We start from the raw sequence: 22,090 nt of genomic DNA, 5'->3' as shown, positions 1-22,090 counted from the left end.
TACAACAACTTAATTATCACACTGATCAGTAGGTGGCGCTATGACCCTGCACTAATATTAATATATGGAGCTGTGCAGCGATTTAATAAATATTCATCTCAACCTGTTCCCGGTGTCGTTGCTGGTCCAGCAGCTCGTTGTTGACATTTGTTTAGTCCAGAAAATCCACTCGGTTCTTTCTTAATTTCCAGCGAGTGGCGGTGCAATAATAAAAAAATAAAAGAGGCGAAATATTATCTAAAAAATAAAGTATTGAAACGCAGAACACTTCTACAGAGTTCCTGAAGGTGCATCGTTGCATTGATTTATAAACGAACTCGTACATTTCTAGTCAAAGAACGCGTTAAGAAACAACATGGCGTCTTCTGATTGAGATCCACTGCACCTGTTCACCGCACACGCTTCTTCTTCATTAGCGCCCCCTTCTGCTCCGGAGTGTGGATCAGACTCAATCTAAATCCCTCCATTATAATAATAATAATTATATTTATAAAAACAACAACACACACACACCCTAACATATAGCCTCCTTTATTTACTTAATCCTACTTTACATCCTACTCCTACGATTAAATCCCTATAATTCTGTCACCCTAACGTCTATTTCTTTTCCAGCATGTGCTCCTGGAATGTGTCCTCACCCCTGGCTTATTTAAAACAAAAACACACACACACCTGAGAGAGAAAACCCATAAAAAAAAACAACTGTCTACTTTACAATTATTTTATTAGTTATAGTTTAGTTTAAAAGTCAAGTGATCAATACGATTATAGCTTCCCCGAGGGAAAAGTGCAGATGTTTTCAACTGGAGGAATGCGTCTAATAAAAGTGCCAGATCTAAATATTTACTGGTCATCGTTTGTTTTTAGAGAGAATAAAAAATCTCTAGAAAAATTATTCAGTCTGAATCCCTGATGATCTCCAGAAAAACAGCAGGGGGCATCACAGGCTGTCCAGAGGAATGTCAGTAATGGCTCAGCATTGTTCTGAGTGCTTGTGTGTGTCTGTGTGTGTGTCACGCCACACTCTGTCTGCCGCTGTCCTTGCTGTGCGTCGACCCTCCAGAACAACGTCGCGAGAAGTCAAGAAAGATGCCGTCCTGCTCGGGCTCTGATTCCAAAGACTCCTGGATGTGGTCCGTCAGGATCTCTGGACTGGAGGATGGACTGGGGCCGGAGCTCGTGTCATGAGCGAGCGCTCTGGAGGACGAGGGGGAGTCCCACACCAGCGATCCACTGCTGTGTGTGTCTTTAGACGGGGAGGGCTCAGGAAGGATGCCTGGGGAGTGATACTGTGGCTGAAGGTGAAGACTCGTGGGACTGTCAGTGACTCTGGACTGTGGGTCCTGGCTGGAGGTCACAGTATCTGTACAAAAGAAAGTTAAAGTGTTATAAAGTGTTAAACAACATAGTGATCAATATGTAACATGATAAGAAGTCGCTGCAGTGTTTGTTGATCAGCTTGGGACCTCAGAGAGGAACCAGTTGAGGTGGTGTGGGCATCATACCAGGAAGCCACCTGATCGCCTTCTATAGAGGGTTACTGGGCCTAACCCAACCGGGAGGAGGCCCAGAACTCACTGGAGGGACTACATATTCCATCTGGCCACTGAACGCCTCAAGATCCCCCAGGAAAAGCTGGAAAGTGTGGCTGGGAGAGGGGTGTCTGTAATATTTGGCCAGCTACCTCTGATAGGCCGAAGATAACGGATGGATTGAAGCATACTTACTAACTGAACTAATGTTTTTAAAGCACTTCAAGATGAAAAAAATGTCTGACTGAAGATCAGTGAGATGGAAAATGTTTTTCTTGAATATTTTTTAACTTAAAGATACTTTTAAGGTCAGAAACCCAACCCATCTTGTAAACATCCTATTTTAAAGGTCGTCTGATCTATTTATTCCTCCAGCAAGGAACTACCTTTTACAATCTTGAAAGAAACAGATGATTTGTTATTTCTGTTATTTCTACCTGAAACAAGTTCTGCTGAAGCCAGGGAGTGTTTGGCGAGGCTGGGTGTGCTGGTGTTGCTGTTGGTGTTGGAGGTGGATTCGGCCACGGAGCTGCTCTCCTCCACACAGGAAGTCATCTCAGAGACGGAGTGTCGCCTGATACCTGCTCCACCTCCAATGGAGGCATCCGCATCATATTCTACCACAGGGGTCAGCATGGTCACGTTGTAGCTCTTAGACCGCACCACTGGGTTTTTGGCAGCAGGGGAGTTGCCTGGTTTGGAGGACCAGGAGCGCTGCAAACGCTTTTCTAAAGAGAGAGACAGAGAGGTGAAAAGGAGAAGAAAAATTACCTCTTTTGTACATCACATTACACCTCAGAAAAACCCTTCTCTGCACACACACACTCACACAACCACACACACCTAATAGGCAGGAGGAGCAGTGTGGGTTGTAGGATCCATCTCTGGAATATAAGCCATGAGTGCCGAGGTAGGGAGAGACCACTTTCTGGATGAGGGACTCCAGACGCAGGTAGTCGTCTGTTACACCTTTAGACTCATGGACACCCTGGATCACACAAAGACACACACACAAGTTTAGAGTAGCTGGTGATTGATATGTGTTGGTTAGACAGAATGGAAACTTTATTTTTACTTTACTTTCTCTGATAAAGTATACTTATGGTTTAAAACATGATGAAAACATAGTAGGGGGACAGCTGCCACTAGGAGGCGCTACGGTTTTATAAATACAGCTGGAAAAAAAACTGTTTGGTCCTAAAACTCAGACACATATAAACATGTATAAACACGCTAAGTAAAACAACGATTTTAAAGTTTGTACTGGCGTTGTCTTTGTCACTCCTGGATTAAACAGAGCTCTGTTTCCTGTATGTTAATGGTATAATAATTGAATGACACTGACTCAAACCACGTCCCCTCACAGTATCCGGTTTGGGAAGTTGCTGTTTCGTTGCTTTGAGCTCAATTTCAAGTTCACTTTCTATCTATATCTGTTTCATTTGCTGCAAGTAAATACACAGGGCTGGGTACGAAAACAGAAAGAGGAAAAAGTGTTTATATGAGCCAATGATCCCAATGGATGAAGTAAAGAAAAATAAATAAATCCATATGTCATCTATCAGGTCTTGAAACTGCGTTGATTGATTTTTTATTTTTTTTGGGGCCATTTGAAAGCAACACAACACTGAGACATTATAGGTTTTGAGAGCTGTACAGCTGCTTGTAGTGGAAACACCACAGAGGACTTAACTAAAACAGCTGTAAACCACAACAATACATTTCATACCATGACTGGAAACATTATGAGTCTCATGAAGCATTGATTAGCGCAGCTCTAAGGACATGGGTTCAAGTCGAAGTTTAGTTATATCTGCCATCAGAGTCACAACAGCCCTTCATGGAATAAAAATGGCTTTTGTCCCCGTGAAAAGAAGCTCATAACTCTGGACACATCCTGCTTCACCTGTACATCCACTCTGTAAACGTGGAGCCCTCTTTATTCTTTATTGATGGCTCTTCTTGTGTCATGGGTCGACATGACTGTTCCAGCCGTGTCGCCAGGAAACACGAACATTACAGCGATTATCTCTGCAGCACGGCTCAGACCCTCATCTGACATTAGTGCGTTCAGCTGCAAACAAATGACCCTCATAATGAGAGATGTTACTGTTCAATGAACTCAGAGCCGTCGCGAATAACAAAGACGAAGAGGAATGTGATGTATATATATGTTTTTGAATAACAAAGAAGAGATCAATCAGTTCTCAATACTGTGAATCATTGAGCCCACAGCACGGAAACAAACCACATGAAGAGAACAGACTTCAGTGAACTGGCGTCACAGCTTTTTAACAGAATGAAAGGGAAATTACTAACAGATGAAACAAGAAGTCGTAAACAGTCAACATTTGCTGCTGAATTTTATCTCTCGTACACGTTTTTATTTGGTGCCCAGCTCTCCTGTCTGCTTTCATATCTGTTCCTTCGAACATCGCAGACAAAACAAAAACAGGTCAATTAAAATTACTCATGTGTGCACAGCACATAAATCAAGAAAACTATTTTTCTATTTTTATGTCTTTTCTTTTCACCATACCTCCCTCTGTTTGAGTCTAGGAGCAGATTTGGGTCAATGAGTCACTAGAATGATGTCCAAACTAAACCCAACACTCACTCACTAACTAACGGTTCATGCACACAGACACACTTGAGAGCACATTTAATCAATTCAATCCACTCCCTGACCGGATCGTACCTTTGACCCGTTTGTGGGAGCGTTCAGGTTAAATATGAACTGTTGACACCAAAATATCACAAATCTTTGTTTGGTTAGCTAATAAAATTTAATATATGGAGCGACGCCGGCGAGCTAGTTCTGGCAGGCAACTCGAGCTGCACTGTTTCAATCGTGTGACACTCATCATGTGACATACATCATGTGACACACTTCATGTGACATACATCATGTGACATACATCATGTGACATACTTCACTCACCACTACCATCTACAGTACTCATCCACCTCATTAGGCGGTCTATTTAAGCAGAGGGAATTCCCATCCCTCTCTCTGCTTCCTAACTACTACGCAGTATCACAGACAATTGTCTCAGCCCCTCCACCACCCCAGCATCCACCTGTAGGCTCCGACGGGGGGTTACAGTATTAGCTCATCACTCCCATCATTCCTGTGTATCATATGGGGGAGTGATTAAGTCGGAGCCTAGACGCCAAACACTAAACCTGTTCTACTGTTGAATAAACAAACATTCAAACGTGAGTTGTCTGACTGAAATATATATATATATATATTTAAATTTTTTTAACATTACAAGATATAGAGAATAATTAATTGATCTTGCTGAAAAAAAACTGATATTTAGGGGACTGGTATTCATGAGTGTGTGAAATTTGGTGCAGATTCAAATAAAAATTTGGATCTAGTGAATTGAAATGTCGGTTTTAATTCATAAGGGGACTGCTGTGCCCTTCTTGTGTTGATCCACAGTGAGTACTTCTGAGCTTTCTCTACTTTAGTTATATCTGAATATTTGCACTTCATTGATTTTTTCCCTTTTCAGATAATCTGAATAATTTTTCAGGCTGGTAAAACAACACAAGATTTAAATCGCACAGTTGAACTTTCAACAATGAAAAAATAACGACTTAAATTCAGTCACGAAAAGATGGTTTGAATTTTTGTGAATTTTGAGAAGCAAGCAGTGTCTCCACTTTTGGAATAAAGCTCTTCTCATAACTGACTTGTTGAGGTTTTCTGCTCTACAGAGGAAGTCAGGTTATTAAGGACTGTGTAAACACGGGTAATTCAAAAACACAAACACTGTCACACACACACACAGACACACACAGACACACACACACACACACACACACACACACACACACACACACACACACACACACACACACACACACACACACACACACACACACACACACACACACACACACACACACACACACACACACACACACACGGCCTGGGTGCAGAGGGTACTGAGTGGTCATGGGAAGACGACTGCGCTCTGTGTTCACACTGAGACGACTTCCTGTGAGATCCCTTAGCAAGAAAATAACCTCAATCTCTTTCCTCATCTGTTGTCATTTATCCTTAACCCACATCAGTAATAGATGTTTGTGCTGCTGTGTGTGTGTGTGTGTGTGTGTGTTTGTGTGTGTGTGTGTGTGTAATTAAGTGAGTAAGGGACTGTAACACTTAAGCCGTTTTCAGACTTGAACTCCAGAAAAGTGGAGTTTGCCTTTCACAGTTAAAGAACACAACAGGAGATTGTCCAGGTCAGACACGTTAAAAGTCCAGAGTAACTGACTCGTTTGCGTTCTCACATACACCCCCCTCTCAGGAAAATGTCCGGACTTCAGTGCATGTCTGAAAGCAGCTTAAGAAAGATCATGAGTGAGTGTGTGTATGTGTGTGTGTGTGTGTGTGTGTGTGTGTGTGTGTATGTGTGTGTGTGTGTGTGTGTGTGTACCTGTAGTATTAGCAGCATCTGTATGATAGAGGGAGGAACTCTGGCTTTGGGTCGAGCGAGAGCCTCGTCCAGTTTCAGGTTTAGGGTGATGATGTTCCTGAAGTGGAGCAGAGCCAACTGACGCACTGATGGTTCCTTTCCCTGACGACACACACACACACACACACACACACACATATGTGTCAACATTATAGGGTTGTGTAAGGAGAATATTGTGTGTGTGTACATGGGTGTGTGTGTACCTGCACAGGATAGAAGATGGCCTGCAGCATGGACAGAACATCACAGAAGAAGAAGTCCCACGTGTCAGCCAGAGAGTCCAACAACTTCTGACCTATTTGGCACAGTAAGCAGAACAGAAAATTAGAAATTTGCAAATGCACAAATTCAAGAGGAGAATTAAGTCTTCTTGTGGATGTTTTTGGAAAATATTTGCAGCATAATTTAGAAAAGCACCACATTATGCAAGAACCTTATACATATTTATAAATATTATAACATTATTGTAGTAATTGGCACATTGACATCTTGGTGATTTCAGTTTTTTTCAGCAGTGGAAATAATATTAACAGAGGCTTAAGAAGTATCAAACTATTTTTTTACTCTTTTACTGTAAAAGGCTCGATGCAAACCTTTGGGCACTAATCACTTATCTCCTGTGATATTTCAATCATGTCTGGAAATAAGCAAACACAGACTTTATTCACACAGTGTGAACGTCTATCACGAAACACAGAAAACAGTGATAAATTCCTAAATGACACAAGGTCCACAGGTGTATTTTGAGGTGCAGATATATATAATCCACCTAAACACACACACACCAAAATACACTATTGAATAAGCCAGAACTAAGTCTTTAAGTCAGTGTGGTTTCTTTTTTGTTAAGTTTCTCACTTGCTGAATGTCGTGTAACTGACATTTACCATCACTTCCTGTGATGACAGCTCAGAAAATCTCTCACAATCAGTATGTGTGGTACCTCGAATAAGGTCACACATTTACCACAACAGAGAGAACAAAATATGTCTAGTGTCCTAAGCACTTGCTTTCACTGTGTGTGTGTGTGTGTGTGTGTGTGTGTGCGTGCATGTGCATACAGGTATTTATTGCTGCAGAAAAACATTCTTCACTGATGGTGGAGATAAAGCTGTGTTCTCACAGTTCAAACTAATAGTTAAATGTTTAACACTCCATCTGGATTTTTAGTCAATTATTATTTTTCCTTGTTGGACTCGTGTCATGCTGAGATAAAAACTTTCTGTGAAATTAATCATTGGCACAGAAAGACACCAGTTAAATACCAACAGTAATCTCTAATTCAGGACTCAACAAAGAACCTTGTAGAATTTCCCCCTCTTTTAGCAGGTTGTAAACTGGAAGAAACGGTCCTTTCATTCATATTATAACTCAACCACATACAAACTCTTCTTTCCAATGAATATGTATTTATACCATTGTTAACTAAACAACAATTTTTACAGCTTAATCTCTGTAAACTTGTTCCAGTGTTTCAGAGTTGGAGCTCTGCGATTGTGAAACAACAATAATGGTATTAAAACAATATTACTGGTAAAAGGACTGTACTTATATAGTGCTTTTCCAGTCTTATCAACCACTCCAAGCACAGAATAGGTCACATTCACCCATCGATGCAGACATTCCTACACTGCTTCTATAGAGCATTATTTATTACTCTATAGCATTTTTCTATCACACACGACTCATACACTGTCTGCACAGCTGTCAGGGCAAGCTAGGGTTCAGTGTTTAGCCCAAGGACACTTGAGAATGCAGACTGGAGGTGCTGCGGATCAGACCACCCACCTTCGGGTAAGTGGATAGTGGACGACCCACTCTACCTCCTGAACCACAGCCGCCCACAGACCACTGCTTTTGGTCTGAATTTAAAAGTTTACCATTTTTGTAGCCTATTTTATATTTGTACATAATGTAAAATAAAAATATAACCTGCATACATGCCCCATCCCTCAATAAACGTGATTTTTTTATTAATGTACCTTCATAGAATCGAATCTTGTCTCTCAGTATGACCATGCCTTTAGTGAGCAGCTGGTTCTGAAGGTACTCCGTGAAGAAGGAGCCCAGCTCTGTCTTCAGCAGCTGCCTGCAAAACACACATTTAAGAAATATGAGGGTGCACATGTGCAGAGACGAGCAAACGCACACGTATACCAAACCATCTCTAATACACACAATTGCTGACTATAAACCGTGAGTAATGAGACTGCATGCAGTGTTTAAACAGCAGCACATTCAGGATATGAGAAAATATATTGTTCACAATATAAACACAGAACACAGCTACATCTGAACACTTCAACAAAGGGACTTTCCACTGAAAAGCGCGCACACACACACACACACACACACACACACACAGTGCAGATTAATGTGACTGTTATTATAGGAGAAGAGACGTTGACCTTTAATCTTCAAGGCACAGATAACATCAACAGAGAAACAGTGCATGTTTGAAAAATGACACAATAGCCCAATTTATATAATATACCACTTAATCACTACACATCATGACTACTGCTGTTTAAATGTTATCTTATTGAATTTTATTCTAATTTAGATAAGGCACCTTTACTCCAATCACAGACAGTAGAATATAGGCCGTCACTGTTGCATGTATGCATTTACTGTGTCTAATATAGTATAATATATTTACTGCAATTAACAGGAGTCAGTTTCGAGTGTCCTGTGTCTACCGCCCTCAGCTACACGTTCAACACCCAACACACAGCAGTGGCTCCTCTGTAGCCTCAGCTATGAATGATGGCACATCAATGATCCTGTGTATGTGTTCATGATTCAGTGAAGTCTAAATTTAGAATAACATGCTGAAGCACTTAATGTGTTTACATAAGAGGAGAGTTTGTTCCTGCAAGAAATCTGCAGGGAAGATGAGGAATTATAGAAGAAAACGCTATGATTTAGTCAAACATCCTAAAATTAAAAAAAAACTGCTTAAGTTAAAATCCAACAGAGTCAGCAAGAGCCCATTCCTGCACGAAGGCAAAGGCCAATCTCACCATGTTAAATACAAATTCCCTGGATTGGCCCGTTTATCCGGATCTGCTCCAAAATAAATGGGTTCATCCCTGGTCCCTCCACAAAGTTTCATGGAAATCGGTCCTGTGGTTTTTGATTAATCCGGCTGACTGACTGACGGACAGACAGCAATGAAAACATAACAATACAAGAGGCAGAAACTAACCTGACACCTTCATTCAGAGTGTAGAGCTCATTCTCTCCCAGATCTTTCTTCTGGAAAACTGAGATCACTGCATTGTGGATGCTGCAGTCAAACACACAGGGAAGCATTTAGTCTACAAATGACTCATAACTGATGTGGAGAACATTCAATTAATCACATACATATATAATCACAATGTTGTATACAAATAATATAGTTTTAAAAGCTGCATTGATAGAGTTATACTGTAATACAAAGTATACAAGTAGTTCCTTCGAGGTGAGATTTGGTTATGGAAGTTTTCTGGAAGCTGGTGAAAGCAGAACTTGGTGTCTCTCTGTCTGGTGCATCTGAGTTAGATATGAAAGTCCCTCAATGAAGACACTACAATGTACTGTTGGTTGGTCCTTTATCTATAACCTGACCTTGGGTACTGTGAAGAGAGAAGGGATTATCTGTGGAATTAGACAGGCACTATTCTCCTAATGGTTTACAGATATTATGTAATATACACTATTTACATAATATATAGTGGCATATACAGTAATGTTGATATAACAAACATGTTTCTTTAGTGTTCATATGCACAACGCACAGTATAAACACTGTGTATTGTCCAGGCTGATCAACATGTGGCATCTGTATATTGATGCCATGTTATATGGCGGCAATTACCTGTAAATTCACTAATATTTACGCAATAGCTTTAACCCTGATTCTGACCTAAATGGTAAAAAACCCAAAGACAAAAACATGCGCACATGCTTGAATGTGGATACAAATAATAGAGCCTAATATATTACTTTGACAATAAAAATATATTTATAAAAATGAATATCGGTATTGGCAATTATGTTTGCCGAAATGAAAACTTTTATTTTGGAAAATAAACTAAATAATGCAGAAAAGTCACATATTTATGCTCACAGTTTACGTTGAAAAAATATTGGTTCTTTACTTTTTAATTTCTTTAATTAAATTTATGTTTATACTGTAATCAAGCCTCAATTACATTTCTTTGTCATTAAGAGTTCAATAACAATATAGGAATTAGGAATAATAGACATTTTTTAAACATATATATATATATATATATATATATATATATATATATCAGCCGATATATTATTAAAAACATAAATTCCAAACTATAAAGTAAGTAAAAAGAGAGCAGAAAACAAAAGAGTGATGAATATAAAAAGGTCAGAAGGGGCATGAACTTGTCTCCCGGTAGAATTCAGTGCAGCTCATGTGGTTCAGCCCTCAAACCACCTGGCAAACTGAGAGCTCTTTCTTTTTAGTCAATGCTGTCTACTGGTTTAAAAAAAAAAAAAACTGAAAACCATAAAAATAACCGGAGAAAAGACGGAGAAGAAAAGAATCTATGAGGCAGAATGAGATAAAGCGAGGGATGTGAGATGGATGGAGATAAAGAGAGATAGTGATGGACCCTGAGGGAAGCAGGACGGGATGAGCTGGTGCTTATGTGATTGCATATGTGTGTGACAGGATGAATAAAGGCAGAAACACAGCTTTCTTCTGGCGATGTTTATTCTAACACGACATCGCCAGAGAAAGAGGTGCACACGTGCAAAAAACACGTGTGTAAACAAAAGCAGGAGAGCTTGAATGGGGAAAACACACATGTACTTATTCATCAACTGAACCAACATGTCTCACACTTAAGACAGATTGTGTGTATGCATGTGTCGGTCTCTCTCTCCGAACACCAACCTGTTCCAGGTGGCGTTGGCCCCGGCCCTCCTCTGCTGCGTCCCCTTGTCCTTGCTGCACTCCTCTGCCAGCCCCCCGGCCGTTCCTCCCTTCTCACCACCTCCCCCCGCTGGGGTCTTCGCCTGCGAGAGGTCCGTCAGGCTGGAGGACGAGCTGCTTCCCAACTTCAGTTTGCTGTGGAGACTCCTTGAGATTCAGCAGGACGAGAGAGAAGCATTAATAAGAGCCAAGTGTACAGGACAACGCAGAGTCACGTTTTGAAACGTTTTCTGTAAAAATACGTTGATTTTGTTAGAAAATAATGTTTCATAATGAATTTAGGTGAAAGGGTGAGATGAAGAAAAGAGAGTATAAAGAAAAGAAAGAGAGCAGAGACACGACAAAGAGAGACAGTGAGAGCAGAGGCACAGAAAAGTACAAAAGAGTACTCAACAATATTCAGAGTAGTTTCAGACTGCACGTCCGTCCATGGAAATGATCGTCAGTCTTAGAAATAAAAAGTGGCTGTTGATGTTGCAGTTTTTATCTGTAAATAAACTAAATCTATTGAAGCTTTGGATTTTAATCATATGGAAGTTGTAGTAAATCCTTGACAGTAAAAAGCCTTTCATAAAATGATTTAAATTTTGTTGCACTCGGGCAATTTGAGGATGTTGAATTGCATTCCTAGGAAACTGTTATGGGAATTTTTTTATTTATGTTATGGACCAAACAATCATCTAATCATTTAATTAATTATGAAAATAATCCATAGCTATAATGAAAACGAAAATAATGTAAATTACAACTTGATTATGTAGCATTATGTATGTAGTATTTATATACACAGTATACATGAATATATAATTATATAATACAACTGCTTCAGTCCCACACCTGAAAAATTATTCACATTCATTCATCAAAAATAAAACAATGAAATCTGCAAAGGTTACATAAATATATCAAAACCTCCTTATTACACCCACGCACACAGACACACTTGCACCTGATGTACTTACTCTAGTAACTGAAAAGGTACTACATATCCCCACTCCATGAGTGTGTGTGTGTCTGAGCGAGAGGTGGATGAAGCAAAGGATGAAAACAGATGGGCAGAAAAGCTGTCTTTGTCCTCATGGGTCTCTGTCCAACTCTTTCACATGCTCCTGCTCTCTTCTTTCTTTTCTCTTCCTCCACCTTTCCTCTTTCAACTCCTCCTTACCCTCTTCTCTCCCACTTTACCTCTCTTTCTCTCTCTCCCTTGGCCAGTCTGTGCCAGTCGGTGACCATGTGACCCTGTGAGCTTCTGTGCCCGGGCGAACAAAGGAACCCTTTGAGGTTCGAGAGCTGCCAAATGGGTGGGGAAGGATTTAAAGGTGACAAACATTTCACTTCCTTCTGTCTCTTTGTGCAGGGGCCCAAGACAGAAGCTGTTCTGACACGTTGACCCAATTCACTTATCACTGTTCAATACTTCCTTAGGTATCACATTGATTTTGTCTGGTTTCACTTCTATATGCTTTGGAGCCATGCACTCTTCCTATATTGCTTTTCAGTACTTTTGAATTAAACTTAACTGAATTTAACTGATTTTGCAGATAAAAAGAAGAGACAGAGGACAGAGAAGAAGGGGAAAGAACAGCAGAAGGTACAGAGAGTTGGAGAGAGAAAAAAGAGGGGATGGAAAATCAGACGCACGTAGAATAATATGGCAGGAAAGAGGAGAGAAAGTGAGTGTGTGTGTGTGTGTGTGTGTCTGTGTGTGTGCGCATTGTAGGTCTGTCTGTCAACCTGGATCTTAGTTCAACTCCACACAAGTAGGTCAGTGTGAGAAACAGGAGCCTTGGACTCAGTTTCTCTCACACACACGTCAAAAAGTGAGGAGGAGTTTCCGACTACCTCCAGAAAAGAAGGTGTAGTGTTGTACCTTGTGTCACTGGATCTACAGACACGTAATTTAAAAGCTTGCTGCTGCACAGTGGAGGATGCAGAGCAGAAGAAACAGAGATGCAAAATAAACACTGCCTTGCAAAAAGGCTCTACACACAACCTCTCTGCTGACGGCAAAATTTAAGATAAATTGTGAATTTGCACGAATTAAAGGGATTTAGAAACATTTTATTTGGCTTTGAAACGACAGGGTTGAGTTGAGTTGAGAGAGAAAGGGCTGCGGACTAATTACTAAACAAAGGAGCATGAGGGAGACGTTTGAATGAATGAATGAATGAAAGAATGAATGAGGTCATTCGGGAATGTGTGTGTTTGTGTGTTTCACTTTCAACCATATTTGTGTGTCCCAAGGGACAGAGACAAAGAGAGAAAAGGGAAAAGACAAAGTATAGGAACTGCATCAGTTGGACCTGATGGTTGTAGTGTGTGTGTGTCTGTGTGTGTGTGTGTGTTTTTACCTCCTCAATGAGCCCTCTCGTTCCATGTTGGTCTCGACAGACAGCTGTGACCTACTGACCACCAACTAATTACTGCCAACCAACCAGGATCTGAAAAAGAAAACCAGCAGAATCACTGGTTGAGAATGTCCTAGTCATTATGTCTCATCATCTATGTCATAGACTGCACAAAAGGACGGACGACATGACACATGAAATACATTTTTCTCATATTGTTTATGTCATTTTACGTAGTTCGTGTAAATTCGGTTCTACTTTGTTATTTGATGGATTAAAAACTGAATGAAACATCATGATTGACAGCACAGACTGACTCACGATTGGCCGAGGGCATGTAACGGCACAACCACGATACCGCGGCTCACTACCGTGCGTCACAAACACTAGATGGCGGCACCTGTATCCATCCACCTGAAGCGTCCATCTTTATAAACAGTCTACGGTCACGACTGACACAAACACAAGTCAAGCTAAATACAACTAATAGAACTGATTTTCTAATTTGACACCCACGTGAAAAGGTGTTTTTCGATGAAGATATTTGTACATGTCACAGTAGGAAAAGCACATGTTAACATGGAGGATTAGTGAAACACATGCGTTACTGATGAGGTTAATGAAGGTTCTGTTGTATCTCGGCACAGAGCCTGATTAGCCACACCTCTGTTTACCTCCAGATTCACGTCAGAATGGCGGCTGTGACGAAGCTTTACTGTGCATCAAGGACTTTCTCTTTTTCTTTATTAACACCATTATCTTGAGAACGTTTCAAGAGACTCACAAATGTTCACTTAGACTCAGGAAATAACTGATTAGATTTGGATCAAGGTCACGGTTGTGGTTTTAGTATATTGAACTTATCTGAAGTCTCTAAGATTTTGCACGGATGGTGACAGCCTTTTTTTATCTTTGTGAACAATATTGTCACAGTGAGACAACCACTGACACCAACAACACCTGATTAGATATCAGTGATTATGGTTTACCGACTCAAACAGCTCTCGTATGGTAAAAAAAGCCAATGTCTTTAGTGAAAAGTTGAAGGCTGCATCTCAGTTTCAGAGCTGGGATAGTTTCTACAAGTTTCTATACTGTACACAAAGTGGCTTTAAAGGACAATAGTAGTTTACAGAGCCGACCACGTTGTTATAAAATGAGAAGTTTGGGACTGTCTAGTTCTCAGACACAGTACACTCCCTGACACTTGCACACTAACAGGTGTCTACTCACTGTCTGGCTCACTACACATTATTCTAATCAAATTACAGTGGGGGAGAGACGGACATCTGATCCCAACACAAACTCAAATGCCCCAAGTTGCTCATTCACTCCCTCTCTCTCAAACACACACACACACACACACACACACACACACGGAGTGAGAGAGCAAGATAGAATGACACACACACACACAGTACATCAGGCATGTTTTAGCACAGGGCCAAACAGGGCAAGGCTGAGGCTTCCTCCTGACCTGCACCACTGTCTTCACCAGAACACTTTACTTACTTTTCTCCACAGCAACACTGATATAATATGAAACATTAAAGTGTGAGTTACAGCGGCAGTTTTTAGATTTATTTGCAAAGCAAATTATGCTTTACTTCCTGGAAAATGTGACTTGTTGCTATGCAATATCAACCATATTCTTAAATCGTAGACCTCCCGTAAAAAGAGTAGGAGGTCAAGTTTAGAACTATACAGCAGCCAGCCACCAGGAGGCAATCAAGATGATTCGGCTTCACTTTTGGGGAGCTTTCATGTCGTCTATCTTTAAATATGAAATGACTTTAACCTATCCTAGAAAGGCCTGTCTATTTTTGTGTATGTTTATAAAAAAGGTGACTAATACAGTCATGACTCTGGTGTCTCTGGTACATCACGCCCTGGCCCTGCAGATCTAAACGCCTCCATACAACATTACCCACGCTGCTTGTCTCTAACAGTTGCCTCTTTCTTACAGAACATCCCAGACACTTAATGCCTTGCTTTAGGGCAAGTCTGTATACTTATAGATTGCGGTTAAAGGGAACTTGATCGTGATTCTAATCATCTGGCCAAGATTTCCTAGAGCAGTCAGTCCGGAGAATGAAAACCTCCCACATATTTAAAAACCTGATTTCTCTTCCTCCTCTTCCTCCTCCAACCACAACACCTCTTTCTCTCTGCAGGAGACAGTTTTACATTTTAGGCAGATACCAGGGACTCACACTGCTGAAATGAACACACACATTGGGACAGGGAAATTACCCCCTGCACCAGACAAGTGCTAAAGTAAATGGTGTGTGTGTGTGTGTGTGTGTGTGTGTGTGTGTGTGGAAAACCAAACCACAAGCTGGAGGTCCTGCTGTAAAAAAACCAAACCACTGGTGTCTGACTGTTTAATGCAAACACAAGTCTCTTGTGTACCTTCATGACAACAAAACTCTAGTAACTAGTTATAACCCAGTTAGTAGAGAGGACGTTCCCTTCAGGAGAAGTAGTTTAGTACAATAAGAGAAAGTATCTCCTTCTCTCAGCTGGTGTGTCCTTGCTAAGCTAACATGAGGAGTTAAGAGTTTATACTCACTGTCTTCATGAAGTCTGCGCTCCTCTGTAAACTCTGTATTAAACTCCGGGTTTCCTGTGAGGACGGTGCGCTTTAACTCGGTGTCTTCACACACTCACATACACACACACACACACACACACACAGACACACACACACACTCCTCCGTCACAGACACTCAGCTGCAGGTCCGCGGCGCGAGAGGACAACGCACGTTCTCCTGAGAAGAAGCGAAGTGGGTGAGCCGCGCGTGAGCTGTCAGTGAGAGAGGGAGAGGGAGAGAGAGAGAGAGAGAGAGAGAGAGAGAGAGAGAGAGAGAGAGAGAGGAGACAAGAGAGAGAGAAGAGAGAGACTGTGTGTTTGTGTCCTTATGGCTACAAATGCAAGTCCCCATAGCTTAAATAAAATATTTTTTGGTAAGGTTTGGTTAGTTGGGCAAGTAGTAATCATGGTTAAGGTTAGGGGTTAGGATTAGATTTAGGTTTTGTAATGGTTTGGTTAAGGTTAGGTTATTTTATGTTATGTTAGGTTTAGGTTTAGGTTTAGGTTTGGTTAGGTTAGGTTAGGTTAGGTTAGGTTAGGCTAAGGTGAAGGTTAAGGTAAGGTTTAGGTTTAGGTTTAATTAAGGTTAGGTTAGGTTAATGTTTGGTTAAGTTTAGGTTAAGGTTTGGTACAGTTTAGGTTTGGTAAGGGTTGGGTTAAGGTTTAGGTTTGGTTAAGACTTTGCATTGACTTCCAATCATTGTGGACAGCCTAACTCAAACCTTATCCCTCCCCAGCATGGGAATGAGAATACATTTGTACAAAGGTTTGTGGAAATCCACCCAATCAATTTTGAGACATTACACAAAACTCCGCAAATGTCGACCTTGTGGTGGCTCTAGAGAAAAGGTCCAGAGATTCATGAACATCGATATGACATTTAAAGACAACTCATCCAACAGTGTCTGACATGTTTCAGTTTGGACAAACACAGACTCTGAGGATGCAGACGAGAAGCAGCTTCGTAGGCAGGATGAAAACACTGAGTCTTTGTTGTGAGCAGATTGGAATCACATCATGTTTAATTCATAGTGAAATAATTCACACGCAGACCAGTACAACAGCCACCCACTGAAAACACTGGACATCACACTGAGTTATTTTACTGCCAGCAGGGAGGGCCACTCAGCAGTGTGTGTCTGTGTGTGTGTGTGTGGGTGTGTGTGTGTGTTGTTACTTCAGAGCCAACTTGCATTCACAAGTGATTAGCTCTGACCCTGGACCCTTGAGCTGCACACAGTATCTAATGTAAAGATCAGTATATGAAGCACAGAGCTCCAACAAACTACCCTCTGTCTGCAGACACACAACTCTACTACACACACACACACACATCTTTCTACACTGTAAAAATGACAGTGCACAATTGCTCAGGTTACTATGACTTTGTGAATCGGTGAGTAAAGAATATTAACTTTTTTGTAAACTTAGAAAAATCTTTATCATGTTAAATTTGAAAAAGTTGCTACTTTTATATGTATATGGTAAAACACAACATTGTAAGTTTTGACCACAGTGGAGCCAGGTGAGTTATAAACAGGGTTAGGGTAAGTTTGTTTCTGCAGGAGTTTGTGTGTTTCTGGGTCCGCCACCTCTCATCTCTCTGCAACGGAAAAGTGAAGTCTAACTGCCACCTAAACTAAACCTGTATATATACATATATACTTTATATACAGTATCAAACATCCCTTTAAAGTTTTGACCACCGGCCAAACTGTACTCTCAACAGTGGTTTTGTAGAAAAATTGGTCCTCTAAAGTACAGAAGAGCAAGAAAACACGCAAACCCACCCACACACACACACACCGTCTCACAAACACAACCTTTAGCCCTCAACCTCCTCCCTCTGTAATAAGGAACAGGTTCATAATAGCAAATTCATAGGTCAAGGCCAGATTGTATCTTAAATGTTCTCAGGACTGGAAAACATAACAAACACCCACAGACACACAGACACACACACAAACACACACAGCGCAGTAGCGCCTGGAAAAACACAGCTCGCTCACTAATCGCTCAACAATATATAAACAACGTGTTGCCTCAGTCTCTGTGCACACACACCATCATTTATTTATGTATTTTGACACACACAGATACACAAGCCTAACACAAACACACTTTGAATGCAGACTGGTTCACACCACACACAGTCAGAGAGTATTCACTTCCCTTCACACCTTTGTAGCCTCCCCCCATATATTGATCAGATTGTTGACCTGCTTTGATGCTTATCCTAATTACTGTGATTATATAATTCCTGGCTTTACTTTAACGGCAGCAGGAAGAAGCTATAATCAGGAAGCATCGTCTGCACATTTAATTCTGCTTTTTTACTGTGCAACAGTAAAAACACTTTTGTGTTTCTCTTTCACAACCTGTTTCTTATATGGTTTATTGAGGGTAATTTGTACTTTTACAGCGCACTCTGAAGTTGATTTGAGGTGAGGAAGGTGCAGGTTCAGAAACCACAGCGTGCGCACGCACACACACACACACACACACACACACAGACAGAGTGATCAAGATAATACGAGATGGAGTGCGATATATTTCCTGAAGAAAAAACTTTCTTCATTTGATAATCACATGTGGTTGTTTGAGGTTCAATATTTGTTGATAATAATCTTGTAGGGTTTTGCAAGATCACAAAAACACATGCACACACGCACTCTAAAACCTTTAGTTTCAGGTCGTTTCATAGATTTAAGGGCTTCCGCTCCCTGATTCTTGGAATTAGAAAGTATAAGTAAGTTAGATTTTTAGGAGGAGAGCAGGACTGAACTTGTGGATTTATGTTATGTCACAGTTGACTATCGAGGTTGACCCGGTCAAAAAGAGACAAAACCCCCCCAGAAATAGTTGATGCCATTTGTCTATTTAACCAAATGTTGCAGCTGAAATCAGCAATGTTCAAATTGTTTTTAAATTAACAAACGCACAGACTGTATATAAAGATGGACGCTGCGTCTCCACTTCCTCCCGCTATCCAGAAATGAAGCCAAAGTATTACGGATACGAATGCTGCCATCTTGCTTATTTAGAGCCAGCCACCAGAAGGCGATCCTGACACTTTGGCTTCACCTTTGGAGGCAGTGATGTCGTCCATCTTTAAATTCAGTCCATGTACGAACCTGACTTCAACTTCCATGGTTTGTCAGTGTATTAACAGATAGCGATTCGGTGCCTTGCTCAATGGCACCTTTACAGGATGAGGGGTCTGTCCGTGTGACCCTTCGGACAGATGGTTTGTGTAGCGATACACAGATGTTTGTTTGTGTTCATCTTCACTTCAGCTCCTCCAGGCTATTTAAACACACACAGAGAACACGTAAACACACATGTTCAAGGCCACATGCGGACGGGAAAATCACAGGTGCACATGCAGTCCGCTGGAATACACATGTAACACAGACACATACTCACACACTCTGCAGACTAACGCCATTTAGAGTCAGTGTGTAAACAGACAGGAGGAGAGAGAAGCTGCTGCTCAGAGGAAACAGGAACCTGTGGCGACTCCGCTCAGAAACCCTCATCGCCCGCTGCAGCTTCTGCTTACACAGCTACAAGATTACATTAAACACTGCTGCATGGGGGGAGGGGGAGGGGGCATGGGATGGGATTATTTTAGACAAAATATTCACACAACGAAAGGAACTTATCCTATAAATATAAAGTCATTTCCCTCGTAATTTGATCTCTTAGTTTCAGATCCTAAAAGTCATCTCTACTTGACCAACATCCTGGTCGTCTGTTGTCAGTTGGCTGCAGTCAGGAGGTTGTGCTTCATTCAAGGGCAGCTGAAGGAGAGTGGGAAGCAGTGGATGGTTTAATGAGTAAGAAGAAGAAAAGAGGAGAAAGAGGAGAAGAACAACACACACATAACTCTAATTAATCTATTTATTCTGCACCTCTCTTTTTTTTTTTGTTACCGACACTAAAATAAATCCCTATATTATTTGTATTGAATATTTTTTTTTTATTCCAAGCACGAGTAGCTTATTAAGATGAGGCTTCACGTTTATACAATGAATTTAAATTTAAAACGATGAACCCAACAGAGAGAAGACACTTGATACCACATCCTGACGAATGTTTGCATGGACAAAAAGAGCAAGGGCGACCACTGTTTAGTAAACACGTAAACACACACACACACACACACACACACACACACACACACACACACACACACACACACACACACACACACACACACACACACACACACACACACACACACACACACACACACACACACACACACACACACACACACACACCTTCATCAGTCCCAGTATGAAAACTCATTGTCAGCTAAAAAGCGTAACAAGTATTTATCTGTGTTTATATATAAACATATATTAGAAAAATCTGTGGTTGGTGTCGCCACAACAGTAACAACCACTTCAGACACATAACGACAGTAATGTGATTTTAATATGTTATGATAATTATTACTCAGTCTAATGCTATTTCTGTTTCACTATAAAGCTCTTTATGTTACATATGTTTGTGTAGTTTTCTTACACAGTAATATATCGTAACTGTTGAAAGACCACATGTCCCGTAAACACCGTTTCAAAGAAAACAGTGATTTGTGTGTAGGTGTCATTGTTTATATTCTCATCTGATATTGTGAGATACAATGTGGAATTAAGTAGAGGCTGTCAATCTTCTCAGCAGTACTTACAGGTATTTATACATCTTTATCTGTACAAAAATCTTATCTGAACATATAATGAAATCTATGTACTGATGTTAAATATTACAAACTTTAAAATGGAGCTTAATATGCAAATATAAAAACATGATCATGAGTTAATGCATCAGACCTGAACCTTCTGATTTACTTTGCAGTCTTTCAATATTCAGCAGGATTCTCACATTTACATAAACTGAATCAAAGAGCGCCATTTCTGATACACAGTAAAGATCAGGCCTGACGACCTCGTCTTCATTTCTCCATTAGCTGCTCAGTGATCGGTGACTGAACTCACTACACCTCAGTTCCTGGTGTAAGTCATTGTTGTCTCCAGGCCTCAGTGAAGGGTAACTCGAACAGGACGGTGGTTCCCTGACAGATTTAGAGGCAAAACATAAGAGGGATTTTCACACATTAGTAAAAACGCACACTATTACTTGACCGACACAGTGAAAACAGAAGAAATATAAATTGTATTATTAGTCTTAGGTGGAAATGTCCTTTATTTTACTTATTAGTGACCTTAAAGAAGCGACATATGTGTGGGAGGTATTTTTCTGTGGGGGAAAGTCCGACCTTGTTCATGGTGTACAGTGCGTGTGTGGCAGTTTGGTTCCATCTCATGATTGTCACAGTTCATCTCTTCTCTGATCTCGAAAGAAGCTTTTATAACCATTAAAAAAAGAATACAATAAGTTATGGAGTATTAAGTATTTAAACGGAAGTTTTTTTTCCTCCTGCTAGAACACAAATATCCCCTTTAGTCAAGCTTATTCAACTTATTTCTAAAAGGTTATTTCACCTCAAAATATCTTTTTCAACCCGAGGATATTGAAAATGTTTATTCCTCCAAACTAATATGTTCATATTTTGAAGCCTATGCAGAATCTTTGGTTTAATTTAACAAAGCTGACAACACGATTGAAAAAATATATCCCAGTCATTAAGTGTAATTACTTTTACAGTGAAGTATTCATATCACAGCAGGAAAAGAGTGTGATGGAAATGTATTGTTATTATAATCGAGCAGTAAAGGTTCCTTCCTCCCTTCCTTCCTCAGGCCAATGTTTCTCTGGGCTCAACATTGTATTTTCACGGTTTCCATAGTGACACATAATGAGCTCAGGATTCACACCTCTCAACCAGCTGTTTCCTGAGATCAGGTTGATGTGGTTGAAGGAAGGAAGGAGACCTGTAGGAACACAACAGTAAATCCTCCATGTTTATAAGGAAAAGTTCTGCCGCCTTCTGGAGAAAAACAAGTACTACTGCACTCAAATAATTATAGATTACTATTTTACGTTTGAGAGTCTGACACATCTAAAAACACAGAGAGAATGTAAGAGTAGCATGAAGAGCACTTTCGTCTTTTCTATAAAACTATTCTACATGTTAAAATATAAAAACTAGAGACGTTTTCCTCTAATCTATAATTAAAACTCAGTCAATTCCA

At 40.5% G+C, this 22,090-nt stretch overlaps 1 protein-coding gene across 3 annotated transcripts; it reads right to left on the bottom strand.

The window, feature by feature from the left end:
- Nucleotides 1–708: 708 nt before the first annotated feature.
- Nucleotides 709–16,130, bottom strand: LOC117757378 (proline-rich protein 5-like). Of its 3 annotated transcripts, none has more exons than XM_034578482.1 (10): nt 15,909–16,130; nt 13,340–13,429; nt 10,950–11,135; nt 9,237–9,317; nt 8,011–8,117; nt 6,232–6,323; nt 5,990–6,130; nt 2,379–2,523; nt 1,973–2,263; nt 709–1,366 (listed from the first exon to the last, which is right to left on the bottom strand). In XM_034578482.1, the coding sequence occupies exons 2-10, from the start codon at nt 13,363–13,365 to the stop codon at nt 1,017–1,019; spliced, it is 1,419 nt and encodes a 472-aa protein (XP_034434373.1). In that variant the 5' UTR covers nt 13,366–13,429; nt 15,909–16,130; the 3' UTR covers nt 709–1,016. The 3 variants fall into 3 exon arrangements, with proteins under 3 accessions (XP_034434373.1, XP_034434374.1, XP_034434372.1); XM_034578483.1 differs by having other exon boundaries at nt 15,913–16,130; XM_034578481.1 differs by lacking the exons at nt 13,340–13,429; nt 15,909–16,130 and adding an exon at nt 11,951–12,210.
- Between the last annotated feature and the right edge of the window lie 5,960 nt (nt 16,131–22,090).

This window comes from Hippoglossus hippoglossus, chromosome 23, assembly GCF_009819705.1.
Source record: "Hippoglossus hippoglossus isolate fHipHip1 chromosome 23, fHipHip1.pri, whole genome shotgun sequence".
NCBI classification, from domain to species: domain Eukaryota; kingdom Metazoa; phylum Chordata; class Actinopteri; order Pleuronectiformes; family Pleuronectidae; genus Hippoglossus; species Hippoglossus hippoglossus.
This window is presented reverse-complemented; position numbering and strand designations above follow the sequence as displayed.

What these genes read in the sequence shown, in the direction of transcription:
- LOC117757378 (XM_034578481.1), bottom strand. Translation starts at nt 11,988, where the DNA reads ATGGAGTGGGGATATGTAGTACCTTTTCAGTTACTAGA. An exon ending in ACTCTGAATGAAGGTGTCAG is followed by an intron (nt 8,118 to 9,236) that starts GTTAGTTTCTGC and finishes TGTGTTTTGCAG; the next exon opens with GCAGCTGCTGAAGACAGAGC. An exon ending in TTCAGCAGAACTTGTTTCAG is followed by an intron (nt 1,367 to 1,972) that starts GTAGAAATAACA and finishes TCTTTTGTACAG; the next exon opens with ATACTGTGACCTCCAGCCAG.